The 12766-nt window shown below is 42.3% G+C and overlaps 3 protein-coding genes and 1 non-coding gene across 5 annotated transcripts; 1 reads left to right on the forward strand and 3 right to left on the reverse strand.

Moving 5' to 3' along the window:
* Positions 1-849: 849 nt before the first annotated feature.
* On the reverse strand, positions 850-1515 carry LOC112231479 (transcriptional activator protein Pur-beta). The gene has a single exon (XM_024398231.1). The coding sequence runs from the start codon at positions 1513-1515 to the stop codon at positions 850-852; it is 666 nt and encodes a 221-aa protein (XP_024253999.1).
* On the forward strand, positions 1337-7330 carry LOC112230773 (histone H2A.V). Of its 2 annotated transcripts, none has more exons than XM_024397051.2 (5): positions 1337-1777; positions 6246-6323; positions 6444-6557; positions 6687-6816; positions 6965-7330. In XM_024397051.2, the coding sequence occupies exons 1-5, from the start codon at positions 1622-1624 to the stop codon at positions 7024-7026; spliced, it is 540 nt and encodes a 179-aa protein (XP_024252819.1). In that variant the 5' UTR covers positions 1337-1621; the 3' UTR covers positions 7027-7330. The 2 variants fall into 2 exon arrangements, with proteins under 2 accessions (XP_024252819.1, XP_024252820.1); XM_024397052.2 differs by lacking the exon at positions 1337-1777 and adding an exon at positions 5094-5207.
* Positions 7331-8287: 957 nt separating this feature from the next.
* Positions 8288-9553, reverse strand: LOC112231480 (homeobox protein vent1-like). Its single transcript, XM_024398232.1, has 3 exons — positions 9259-9553; positions 8696-8943; positions 8288-8596 (listed from the first exon to the last, which is right to left on the reverse strand). Exons 1-3 carry the CDS (start codon positions 9551-9553, stop codon positions 8288-8290), a joined length of 852 nt encoding a protein of 283 aa, XP_024254000.1.
* Positions 9554-10697: 1144 nt separating this feature from the next.
* LOC112231503 lies at positions 10698-10752 on the reverse strand. Its single transcript, XR_002950465.1, has one exon. It is a non-coding gene; the product is annotated as a U7 small nuclear RNA (small nuclear RNA).
* Between the last annotated feature and the right edge of the window lie 2014 nt (positions 10753-12766).

Consider the following 12766-nt stretch of genomic DNA (forward strand, 5'->3'; position numbering starts at 1 on the left):
CTTTCAAATAAAATAAGTCCCAGGAAACAGACCTTGTAAATAATGCCAGGCATTTATATGTAAAAACAACAAAAGCATTCACTCATCTGCCATGTTTAGGACTACAGTATTTGTATGGAGGGTGACATGACACTGTGAGCTAACTACGTTAGCACAAGTCTCAGAGGCCTTCAGATAAGCCTGCAGATACAGTTATTCTCTCCGTAACGTTTCTCATCATAATTGTCTGTTAAAGGCCCTGCTATGGCACAGCCAATGTTATATAGCTTCTTCCCCCCATCAATTAACACACCAAATATTAACCTCGAGAAAAATGACAATGGTTCTAGACATTCCTTTCTACTACTTTCACTAAAACTTGTAAGGTAACACACACTGCCACATAGGAGAGAGCTAGAACAGGGATACAATGGATGCTGGTTCTCTCCTTACAAGGAGCAATGGAAATAATAGCTGCATTAATGGATTCAACTCCTTACTCTTAAATATATATCTATATTTTAAAGGAAACATTATAAAGATTTCATTGGCTTCTTATATTGTTATGAAAACCAAGTTGCTGGTTTTGGGGATATTTCTTTCTTTTTTTACAAAACATAATTTCATTTCTTTTTTTTTAACCCATGAGAAAGGTCTCATTTTAGAGACTCTTTGCCCCATAACGTTCATTAAACTCCAAGTTTTAATAATACATCAATAATGGTTCCAATTTCAAACGTACTTTTTATGCCACGATATTTTTTTGTATTAAAGTTCGATTCCTCATGCACTTAAATCTGTCATTTCTGCCACATATAATATTGCAAATCTCACTGTGTGAACTGAACTCTTATCAGCTGTTTCAACTCATCAGTCATCATCCACCTCTCCCTCAGACTCCTCTTTCCTCTCGTACATTTTATCCCGCTGTCGCTCCTGGATCTCTTTCATTTCCTCGGCGTACCGGCTGAAAGCACCTCCGAACTTTCCCCATGCTTTGAACGGGATGGTGATAGAGTTCCTGTAGCTCGGTTTGACCTCGCTCACCCGCAGGAACACGCCGTATTTGTTTGACCCGACGTCAAAAAAGAACCGTTTAGAGTCCACCATGATGGATGTGCCCTCAGGAAGCTCCCCATAGCCCCCAACCGCCGTTCCACAGGCCAATTCCTCGTCGTCTCCACCATAATCATCTATAAGCTTTGCAAGGGCGTCTCTAAACTCTATTAAGCCTTGGGCCGGAAGGGCTATGGTCTGACCAGCCTGCATACCTCCTCCCGGCCCACCTACTCCGTACCCGGGCCCTCGGTTGACGGTCTGTCGGATCCGCAAGAACCTCCCCCGCTGGTTCTCCTTCAGATCAAGGTAGTATTTACGGTTCTCCCGGACCAAGAACTCGCTCTTCAAGGCTCGCCTGGGCCCACCGTCCTCTCCGACCGAGGACTGTGCGATCTGCTCCGGGCTGCTAGGCCCCAGTTGGGCGTAGTGCTCTATGAAATCCCCCAGGTAATCGCGAAACTCCGCCGCAACTGACATGGACAGGGTCAGGCGACTTTTGGAGCCCCCGGCCCCCACCTCGGCAATTTTGATGAACCTGCCCTTGTTGTTCTGCTTGACATCCAGGTAGAAGCGCTTGTTCTGGATGTCCAGGCGCTTGGACGCCAGCTCCTGCGTCTCCTGCTCTCTCTGGAAGGGCTGGTGCCCGCTCCCACCTCCCCCTCCGCGGCTGCTGCCACCGCGCTCGCTCCCACTGTCACCATCCGCCATCTTCAGCACCGCCAACCAGCTTCTCCCTCTTGTGAGTATCTCCCTCTCCGCGTGCACACCCCCTTCATGGTCACCACCAAAACCCTCCCCGAGCGCTCCCACATTGGCCTTGGGTCCGTCAATCACGCCAGGTTCAACGAGTTTGTTTTCTCATTGGTCGTTTTCCGCTGGCTATCACGCCTATGTCTTAACATTCATACATGTCATTGGTTTAGATGTAGGTTCTGTTGACGTAAATATCGTGGACCACATCACCGTCCAATCAACGGGCCACAATATTGTTACAACAATTTTTACTATGGAGTACCAATAAATTGTAGGAGATCATTTTCTCTGCAGTTGCTATATCATTTAAGGCAAACTGGGCAAGCGTTAAATTCTAGACTGGGGAATACTACATACATAAAAGTAGTAATAAAAGGAACTCCTTTATGTCATAACAATGTCACAAAAGAGCACTCATTTACACTGAGATTAATACATTTAACCTTGCACCTTTTCATGAACCTAATTTCCTCAAGTAGGCTACTATGGTTCTAAAATACTTAGCCATGTGACTCCTAATATTTTCCCTGACACCCAGATATGAATGTGAATATTTGATGTTGCTGTTAATTCCACCACAGTGGTGCCCATCACACCAATCATCCCATCAATCAGTCAGACAGTGTTGTAGCGAATTCAGAGGGGTTCTGATTCAGAGTCAAGCATCTTACCAAGATCGCTACACTATATATCACTCCTTCACTATCTCACTTCTGACACCAGTGGAGCGAATTCAGTGATGGGTTGGTTGAGACTCGAACCCAGGGCCCAGTTTTAAAAAAGACATTTAGTCCAGTTTTTTAAAATCCTGTGCTGTTAAATTCTGTTCCCCCTTCAGATGTTGTCTGCCTCGTCTTTTATGCAGTTTAAGAATCACAGGGGTGCTCAAACCAAATTGACATTTCATTTCCTACGGAGGTGCCCTGATTTGTTATGCCCACCAATCCAGTTCCAACCCATTTCAAATCCCAGCTCACCAAAGCTGCACCGAAAGCAGGGGGAGATTCGTTCCACCACTGAGGGGTCCTGACTGGAATGGGCTTCTCTCACAAGGAAGAGAGGAGATCCAGGGGCTTTCCAAGGAGGGCATTATGGAGGCGGCAGGTAGCCTAGTGGTTAGAGCATTGGACTTGTAACTGAAAGGTTGCAAGATCAAATCCCTGAGCTGACAAGGTAAAAATCGGTTGTACTTTCCCTGAACAAGGGAGTTAACCCACTGTTCCTAGGCTGTCATTGAAAATAAGAATTTGTTCTTAACTGACTTGCCTAGTGAAATAAAGGTGAAAAAGAAAATGTGCTACAGAAAGTTCAGATAGAGGCACCTGCTTCTCTTTGGGTATATAGTCTAGCAATCTTTGGTAAAGTGATTGCCTCTGAATCAGAGACCCATGTTCAAGTGATTCATGATTCTTCAACTCGATACGATTAGAGTAAACCATTTTTCTAACGTTGCATCCTGAATATGCCCCAGGTGAAAGGACAGCAGCCGACAGAGTGCCTAGCCTGCTCACCCATTACACAGGTTGCAAACATCAAGGTCCAGGGCTTTCAGTCTACTGGCAGATGGGTCAAAAAGATATCAAATACTGTAAAGTAGACTAGTTGATGGGCACTAAATTTACTAGCTTGGATTTTGCACTTTCGGGACATTTGTCATATTTCTATTGCTTCTATTCTGTCAGCCAAACTAAAGTACAGCGCTCAAGTATTTAACCCGGGTTTTGCAGCATCAAAGGTGAACAAGTGACATAGGATTCAGGGAGGTCAGATGTATTGGTAGTGTGGTGGCTGAAGGGAGTTTTCTTTATTTAATGTAACACTCTGAGCATCTGGAAAAGCACAATATAAATCCCATCATTATTCATGTAAAAACCTAAGTACAAATGTGGCATACCCATTCTGAATATCACTGGAAAAGAAGACTAAACAATGTAAGACATTATCTCTCACAATTCAGATAAACTCATTTACATGGATTATGTAGTTTAAACTTGTCCTTGCAAAATACTTTTTGTTATTTCATCTTAATTTACATGTAATCTACACTACTGTAGGCCTACCAGACTGGCTAACATCAATGGGGGTTGCAAACACTGAGCTACACTACATGACCAAAAGTATGTGGGCACCTGCTCATCGAACATGGAGTTGGTCCCCCCCTTTGCTGCTATAACAGCCTCCACTCGTCTAGGAAGGCTTTCGACTAGTTTGTTGGAACATTGCTGTGGGGACTTGCTTCCATTCAGCCACAAGGGCATTACTGAGTTTGGGCACTGATGTTGGGCGATTAGGCGTTCCAATTCATCCCAAAGGTGTTCGATGGGGTTGAGGTCAGGGCTCTGTGCAGGCCAGTCAAGTTCATCGATCTCGAAAAAAAAATTCTGTATGGACCTTGATTTGTGCACGGGGCATTGTCATGCTGAAACAGGAAAGAGCCTTCCCCAAACTGTTAACGCAAAGTTGAAGCACATAATTGTCTAGAATGTCATTGTAAGCTGAAGCATTAAGATTTCCCTATCTGGAACTAAGGGGCCTAGCCCGAACTGTGAAAAACAGCCCCAGACTATTATTCCTCCTCGACCAAACTTTACAGTAGGCACTGTGCGTTCGGGCAGGTAGCATTCTCCTGGCATCCGCCAAACCCAGATTCGTCCGTTGGACTGCCAGATGGTGAAGTGTGATTCATCACTCCAGAGAACTCGTTTCCACTGCTCCAGGGTCCAATGGCAGCAAGCTTTACACCACTCCAGCTGACTCTTGGCATTTGCGCATGGTGATCTTAGCCTTGTGTGCAGTTTTGAACTCAGTAGTGAGTGTTGCAACTAAGGATAGAAGATTTTTCACTAGCCATGCGCTTCAGCACTCGGTGGTCCCACTTCGCAGATGAGCCGCTGTTGCTCCGAGACGATTCCACTTGACAATAACAGCACTTACAGTTGACCAGGGCAGCTCTAGCAGGGCAGAAATTTGACAGACTGACTTGTTGGAAAGGTGACATGCCAAGACGGTACCATTGCATGGCTGTGTGCTCGAATCTATACACCTGTCAGCAACGGGTTTGGCTGAAATAGTCGAATCCACAAATTTGAAGGGGTGTCCACATACTTTTGTATATATAGTGTATATTATTATATTAAGAACAGTAGGGACGCCCTAAGCATCACGAATAGCACGGACCGCAGTAGTATTTCTCTGGCATTTATACTATCACAAAGCGTCCAATCCAGTTGCAGAGACTACCTACACTGTACAAACACTATTGCAATTGGTTGAAGAGACTGTTCGAACCAATAAACAGAGACGCTATTGGTTGGCTCTGAAAGCTCTCCTCATTCATTCGCTTGCCTTTTTTGCTCTTCGGGTTTATTGGTTTTCTCGGTTTGGAAATACAACAGGGAAAACTCAACCGCGACATGGTAACGAGTTTAAAAAAAAATATGTATTTTATGTACGTTGTCTGTATTATAGGACAGATGATCGTAAATGTCATTACATTTTAGCACTGATATGCTAAACTGGCTAGTAAGAGTAACTAGGATTCACGACTGCTTGTTCTGTGCGAAATAGGACGTCGACCAACACTCGAAAACTAACGAAAGAGTGCCATCTAGCTACATCTACGCCACCTGGCTTACAACCGACATGCTTCTCATGCTTTTTCAAACATATATTTATCTAATATACGTTAAGTCCCGTCTCTTTCTGACGTAATATTACAAGATATTCGCAGAGTTTGGATTGTTTATTGAAGTACCTAGTTACGGTAACTAACGTTAGTTACCATCTCCTTACCTTAGCACTGTTAGCTAACTACAGTAACGTTAACACTACCTGCTGTGGTAGCAAGCTACAAATGTACCAATATGTATTTCAGTTTTAGCGAGATACCTAAACCATTCTTCCTTCGTATTTGTATTGTAGTTAGCTATAGAAAGGCATGTTTAGGCTTTTTTTGTTTTCAAAATTGTAATGAATTGTCTTCGCGAGAACTCAAATGACAGTTTGCCAGTTACATAGCAAACGTTATGAATCGGAAGTTGTCCTTTATCTTTCAGTTGGTGGAGAGACGTGTGTGTGATGAATCAGATTACTGTAATGACCAGCTGCATGTGCCTTCGGTTTGCTTGAAGTTACATTTACATTTTAGCTAGTCATTTGGCAGACGCTCTTATCCAGAGCGACTTACAGGAACAATTATTAAGTGCCTTGCTCAATGGGATTCGAACCAGAGACCTTCCGGTTACTGGTCCAATGCTCTTAACCACTAGGCTACAAAAATAAATTGGAGATTTTTAGTGTATTAATCATGTTTCTTTTGTACACCTACACCATCTTGCATCTTGTTCAGCTTGGTCACAGTTATACATCGCTTTGAGAAGAAAAAAGTCAAAGAAAACACATTTAATCACATTCATGCATCAGCCATTTCACTGAATCTCGTTGTCACTTTCCAGGCAGGAGGAAAAGCTGGAAAGGACAGTGGCAAAGCCAAGGCGAAGGCTGTGTCTCGCTCCCAAAGGGCTGGACTCCAGGCATGTACCTACATCTCTTTTTCCCCAGGGTTTCTCTGTTGTATCAGTCAGAAGTGAATCCTGCAACACAGATAAATGGGCAACTTCTACCTATAGCATTTATGACTGTGTGTGTTGTAGTTCCCGGTGGGTCGTATCCACAGACATCTGAAGACCCGAACCACCAGCCACGGCAGAGTGGGAGCCACCGCAGCAGTATACAGCGCCGCCATCTTGGAGTACCTCACGGCTGAGGTGAATTTTTTTAATTTAACCATTTATATATATCTCATTGAGGGCTCTGATGGAGGTCAATCAAGCAGGTTTTTACTCCAACCCTACCCTAATGGGCAAAGACTGAGACTATTGTTGTGTCACTCTCAGGTGTTGGAGTTGGCAGGGAATGCCTCCAAGGATCTGAAGGTGAAGCGTATCACTCCGCGTCACTTACAGTTGGCCATCCGCGGAGACGAGGAATTGGACTCACTCATCAAGGCCACCATCGCTGGGGGAGGTGAGTTGTAAACTCTTGGATTGGATTCATGTATTGGTCTTCTAGGAACTCAGTGTTTTACATTACATGGGCGCAAACACCTCTTCACCTACCAATGTGTAGCAATAGCATCACACATTCATAATGTTCCTTTCTCCCCCTCCTGCAGGTGTAATTCCTCACATCCACAAGTCTCTGATTGGAAAGAAGGGCCAGCAGAAGACTGCATAGAGGAAGTGACCTCACACCACCAGGAATTTTATTTATTTAACTAGGCAAGTCCAGAAGGAAAGAGGAGCCATATTGATTTTGTTTTGCATATTTGTTTGGGTAATTTTGTAACCATTTGTACTGTTTTAAAGGTGAAAGGTGGGGTGTTTAGGGAAGTTTTAAGATGTTTTTTTCTGACAAGAAACTTGTACATTTTGTACATAGACCAACAAATGCTGAAGTTCTTGTCATTTTCTGAGAAAGTTTGAGTTGATTGGATTTAGCTCCAAAAGTGTTTTATACTTACAAAGTTTAAAAATCTTTTTTGAACAACCTGTGTCTGTTATTTTAGTCATAAAGTGATTTCTTATTTAGCTTTGACCTTGCTTACCTTCAGAGATACAGTAGTTCTGAGATTATTTCATTGTATTCCATGGAGACAGAAGGTTGTCATTTTGTGGAGGGAAAGGAAAATTGGACAGATTTTAAAATTTAATTTAACTAGGCATGCCTGTTAAGAACAAACTCTTATTTACAATGATGGCCAAAGCTGGGCCAATTGTGCACCGCCCTATGGGACTCCCAATCACAGCCGGCTGTGATACAGCCTGGTTTCAAACCATTGACTGTAGTGGATGCTCTTTGCACTGAGAAGCAGTGCCTTAGACCGTTGCGCCACTCAGGAGCCCAATGAAGTCCATTTGGGTGTATGGCTTGTTCTGAAAAATCTATTACATTTTTCACCACAAGTTCATGTGTGGACCATCTTTCTCTCTTTTACGGATTGTGTGAGTTGGCTGCGTACTGACTCATCCACACAGTATGACCAAGTTCTTTGTCGGGCACTAGGTGGCCATTTGTAAACTGGTCGGAGCTATTGAGGTGTTTGAAATGACTACAACAAAAACAGTCCATATTCTGGCAATGGGATTGTTTTTCATTTTATTTTCACACAATACTTACAAATATATAAATCAAGTGGAAGAACTGAGATTATCTGATGTATAATGCAATGGGGGGGACAAACACTTTCATACAGCAGCCACATGACTTGAAACCGATCCAATAAAACCATTTTATACTTAAATAGAAATTACAGTATGACAAAAGGAGAGCAGAAACACATTCATTATTGCTCTCTACCCTGAGTGGAAAACTTTTTCTATAGTCAATACATTAGATGAGAAGTGGAAGCCAGTGGAAAATGTATTGGGATGTGTCTCACTAGTCTAAAGTGGTTTCCTTAAAACCACTTTAGACTATTGAGATATCATCAAAAGTTTTAATACTGGTGAGTGTACGGCTGGTAGGACCCAGTAGTGGGCATCACCAGGCCTGGGAGGCTGGAGTACTGGTAGAAAGAGTCCAGGGGGAGGTTGGGCAGGGCTGGACTGGCTGTGGATGAGCTGTAGTGTGGGTGGAGGTATGGGGTGGCAGCGCCCCCCTCTGCTCCTGCATGATGGGGGTGGTAGGCATGTAGCTCGGGGTAGTGCAGCAGGTGAGAGGCTACTTTAGCCTGGCACGCTTGGGCAAGAGCGTCCTGGACCATCCTCTTCATCCTCATACGCCTGTTCTGGAACCAGTTACGGATCTGAGGAGAAACAGACAGGCGTTTTAGACAGCGATCAAAGAAACCTTTGATAACCATTGCAATAGAGTCCCTATATGTATTTTTGTCTGCATTGCCTACCTGTTTGTCTGAGAGGTTGAGTTTCTTGCAGAGCTCAACCTTGTCCCGAGTTCCCAGGTAAGCATTCCTCTTGAAGGCCCTCTCCAGACTGTTGATCTGTTCCGCTGTGTAGGCTGTACGTGGCCGCCTCCCCGTAGGGGGAGAAGAGGAGACATCCAGGGGGGTGGTTGGGGAGAGGGAGCGCCCGCCCTCACTCTCATACCCTGACGTTTCCCCCTCTGTTCCACTAATGAAGCCAGTCTCAGCCACTACTGAAGAAAGGGAGAAGAGATTCCAAATCCATTCATATGCTACATCAGTGGTTTCCAAAACTTTTGTGTTCTCTGAACCTTTCGAACACAACCATGTCTCCAGACATCAACTCAGTCTGAAGTGAGTCCTAACTATAGAGCTTTCAGCACTATAAGAGCAAAATCAGATGTAGCTATTTCTAAAGAATTCTGTTAATTCAATCAACATATAGCTCAAAACACACCCACAAACAACAGACACACTATTTCAATGAATGTATGGTTCCCATGTAAACTCAGATCCTGAGTTGATTTGAGGGAGAGTGAACCTACCTTGGTGCTTGTGGTGGAGGGGGCTACTCCTCTTAGCTGTCTCGGAGCCTGCCAGGCTGGGATTGCTGCATAGGATCAGCCCATGACCTCTCCTCACCTTGTTCTCTGTCTGGTTCTCTTTATTCTTAGGTCTCGGTCGGCAGTAGAACCCAGGCAAGCTCTCAGGGTGGGTCCCAGAGGTGCTGGTGGGTCCAGCCGCAACAGATGTCCAGGAAGAGGAGGGAGGTGAGGGGCTCGTGCTGCCCGATGCCCGACTACTCTGGGCCAGCCACTCAATGGAGAAATGTCCCCTCATGTTTGGATGATGGAAATATCCAACAAAATTAACCAAAATCCTGTTGTTGGGGTGGAGAAACTTGTCCTTTTGGATGGATAGAATCTAATGCATCTTATCCTTCAGGTTCCAGAAATGCAGACACAGTTCTCAGAGCTGGGTAAGTTTAGGGAAGAGTGTGTGTGAGAGTGTTCTTCTCTCTCAGTGGGTCATTGTCCTGATAAATGGAGTAATGATCTGAGTAGAGGCAGTATTTATGCAGGGCATACCTCCTCATTTTACAACTCACTCAGCCCAGGATCAAAGGACACATCCTTCTTCCCTCCCTCCTTCAGTTTTCACAACTGCAGAAATTAAGACGTCTCAATCGGCCTGAATGAGGCCATTACCCGCTGGCTCCAGTGAGTCTGGAGAGCCTCTCCCCCACACACAGTCACATCCTTGCTGTCCTCACCTCCTCTCTCAATCAGGGTTGTGCTCAATTCGAGTGATTTGAATTTGAAATTCAGAAATGTAAAAATGTTTTAAATAAATAGCTTCTACTTTTTACAGTTTATTGAGAAGTCATGGAAAATAAATTCCCTTTTTTCAATTATAGATTTGTAACTGTTAGTTTACTTCCGAATTGAACCCGCTGCTCTCAATATAGCTCCGTGTGTGTGTGTGTGTGTGTTTGTGTGTGTGTGTGTGTGTGAGAGAGAGCTCATTACTTAATCCTATTCATGTATTCTCAAATAGCATTGCGTATTCACTTCCTTTAATATTAAATATTTTCCTCCTGCTCCTCGGCTCTACCCATGGAATGAAAACAATATGAATATCATTAACTCTTCCAATAACACCTATTCTTGTGTAATTTGTCATATAAAATTATAGGATGACTTCATACATTCTATGATCTGTCCTGTTGATGCTACCCACATGAAAAAAATATAGTGTATACTATGGTAGGAATAGCATAGTATTCACAGTTGTATTTTTTGCAGACTTTACTGTAGTATTTACATTATACTATCGTATAAATACTGTAGTGAAATTGTTTTTGCATATACTATAGTAATTACTGTAGCGTTTTTGCAGATTGTAATATACTTTAGTATTTACTGTAGTGTTTTTGGGGACATTACTAAAGTGTTTTTGTTTTATTATCTTTAACTTAGAAGTGGAGGGCTTTCTCCTTGAGGAAACCTACTGGAGAAATACTAAAATAGCAAATGTTCCATAATCTGTAGGTAGGTAAGTGACACTGGGTTCTGAATGGAGAGTTCAGCCGTCTGCTCTTTTCTATAACCATAGGGAACACAATATGGTCTATACTTAGCATGTAGGTTTCTCACTTATGGGTGGCACAAATTGGGATATAAGGAAGGGTGGTATGGGCAGAGTATACAGTATTTTCTACATTGTGTAAATAATAGTGAAGACATCAAAACTATGAAATAACACATGGAATCATGTAGTAACCAAAAAGTGTTAAACAAATCAAAATATATTTTATATTTGAGGTTCTTCAAAGTAGCCACCCTTTGCCAAATCAAAATATATTTTATATTTGAGGTACTTCAAAGTAGCCACCCTTTGCCTTGATGACAGCTTTGCACACTCTTGGTATTCTCTCAACCAGCTTCATGAGGAATACTTTTCCAACAGTCTTGAAGGACGTCCCACAAAGACACAGCGGTTGGAAACAACAATCTCAAATGTGGACTCATCAGAGCAAAGGACAGATTTCCACCATTTAGTAGTCAATTGCTCATGTTTCTTGATCCAAGCAAGTGTCTTCTTATTATTGGTGTAGTTTAGTAGCTGATTCTTTTCAGCAATTCGACCATGAAGGCCTGATTCACGCAGTCTCCTCTGAACAGTTGATGTTGAGATGTATCTGTTACTTGAACTCAGTGAAGCATTTATGTGGGCTGCAATCTGAGGTGCAGTTAACTCTAAGGAACGTATCTTCTGCAGCAGAGGTAAATCTGGACTTTTATTAAATAGGCATATCTTCTGTATACCCCCCTACCTTGTCACAACTCAACTGATATGCTCAAATGCATTACGATGGAAAGAAATTCCATAAAATAACTTTTAACAAGGCACACCTGTTAATTTAAATGCATTCCAGGTTGAGAGAATGCCAAGAGTGTAGAAAGCAAAGGGTGGCTACTTTGAAGAATATCAAATATATTTTGATTTGTTTAACACTTTTTGGGTTACTACTTGATTCCACATGTGTTATTTCATAGTTTTGATGTCTTCACTATTATTCTACAATGTAGAAAATAGTGAAAATAAAGAAAAACCCTTGAATGAGTTGGCGTATCCAAACTTTTGACTGGTATTGTATGCAAATTAAATACTGTAGTATTTACTATAGTTATCAAAAAAAATGTTTGTTGTTTTTTGTGTGGATAATACTGTAATATATACTAAAGTATTCTACAGTATACACGCTAAAAATAAAAGGTTCCTGAAGTATCCTTTAGGGGTTATTCAAATTAAAACTGTGGGGGAACCCCTATAAGTTCTTCAACGAACCCCATTTAATGGATCCTCAAAGAACCTTTTGAAGAACCGTTGGGGGTTTATTTTTTAACTACCCCCCCCCCCTGTTATTATTAGTATTGATAATAATATGCATAACAATAACACTATTTTAGTTCTCAGTGTTTATTATGATTTTAGTGGCAAAGCAGAATTTAGAAATCTAAATATGAGGTAAACTCCCAGCAGATCCCCAAGTCCAATAGATATATCCTCTGGCGTGTTGATGTTATTGTGTTCATGTTCTCCGTATCCATAGACAGAATGATTTTACAGTGTATGGTGATCGAACAGGTTTCCTGTTATATTCATCAGAGGTGTAGGGAGGGTGAAGTCTGTGAATCCCCCCAAAATTTAATTATACAGATGATTAACAAAACACATGACAATATTCATACCTTTGTTTTTGTGGTGAATGTGAATAAAAAAATATGTTTTTAGAATGGTGTTCATACACATACCTTGTCCATAATGTAGAGGTCTATTTGATATTCATTGAAGAGGTACAGGAGGAGGATAGTAAATGTGATCTGGATAACATACCAATAGCAATTGACATACCTTTGTATGCCTCCTTGTCTGTATACCTGCAGACACAAAAGTGAGCTAGCTGTTCATCTACACCCAATACAGCTAGCCTTCAACATATTCTTATAGCCTGCATATTCTTACCTCTTTTTTTATCCATATCCATTG

The sequence above is a fragment of the Oncorhynchus tshawytscha genome, linkage group LG33 (genome assembly GCF_018296145.1).
Source record: "Oncorhynchus tshawytscha isolate Ot180627B linkage group LG33, Otsh_v2.0, whole genome shotgun sequence".
Lineage (NCBI taxonomy): Eukaryota > Metazoa > Chordata > Actinopteri > Salmoniformes > Salmonidae > Oncorhynchus > Oncorhynchus tshawytscha.

Coding starts and splice junctions, on each gene's coding strand:
- LOC112230773 (XM_024397051.2), top strand. CDS start 1,622: ATGTCCAGGCGCTTGGACGCCAGCTCCTGCGTCTCCTGCTCTCTCTGG. Junction 1,778..6,245: donor CCAACCAGCTTCTCCCTCTT/GTGAGTATCTCC, acceptor GTCACTTTCCAG/GCAGGAGGAAAAGCTGGAAA. Junction 6,324..6,443: donor CCCAAAGGGCTGGACTCCAG/GCATGTACCTAC, acceptor TGTGTGTTGTAG/TTCCCGGTGGGTCGTATCCA.
- LOC112231480 (XM_024398232.1), bottom strand. CDS start 9,553: ATGAGGGGACATTTCTCCATTGAGTGGCTGGCCCAGAGTAGTCGGGCA. Junction 8,944..9,258: donor CCTCCACCACAAGCACCAAG/GTAGGTTCACTC, acceptor TTTCTTCAGTAG/TGGCTGAGACTGGCTTCATT. Junction 8,597..8,695: donor TCAACCTCTCAGACAAACAG/GTAGGCAATGCA, acceptor GTTTCTCCTCAG/ATCCGTAACTGGTTCCAGAA.
- LOC112231479 (XM_024398231.1), bottom strand. CDS start 1,515: ATGTCAGTTGCGGCGGAGTTTCGCGATTACCTGGGGGATTTCATAGAG.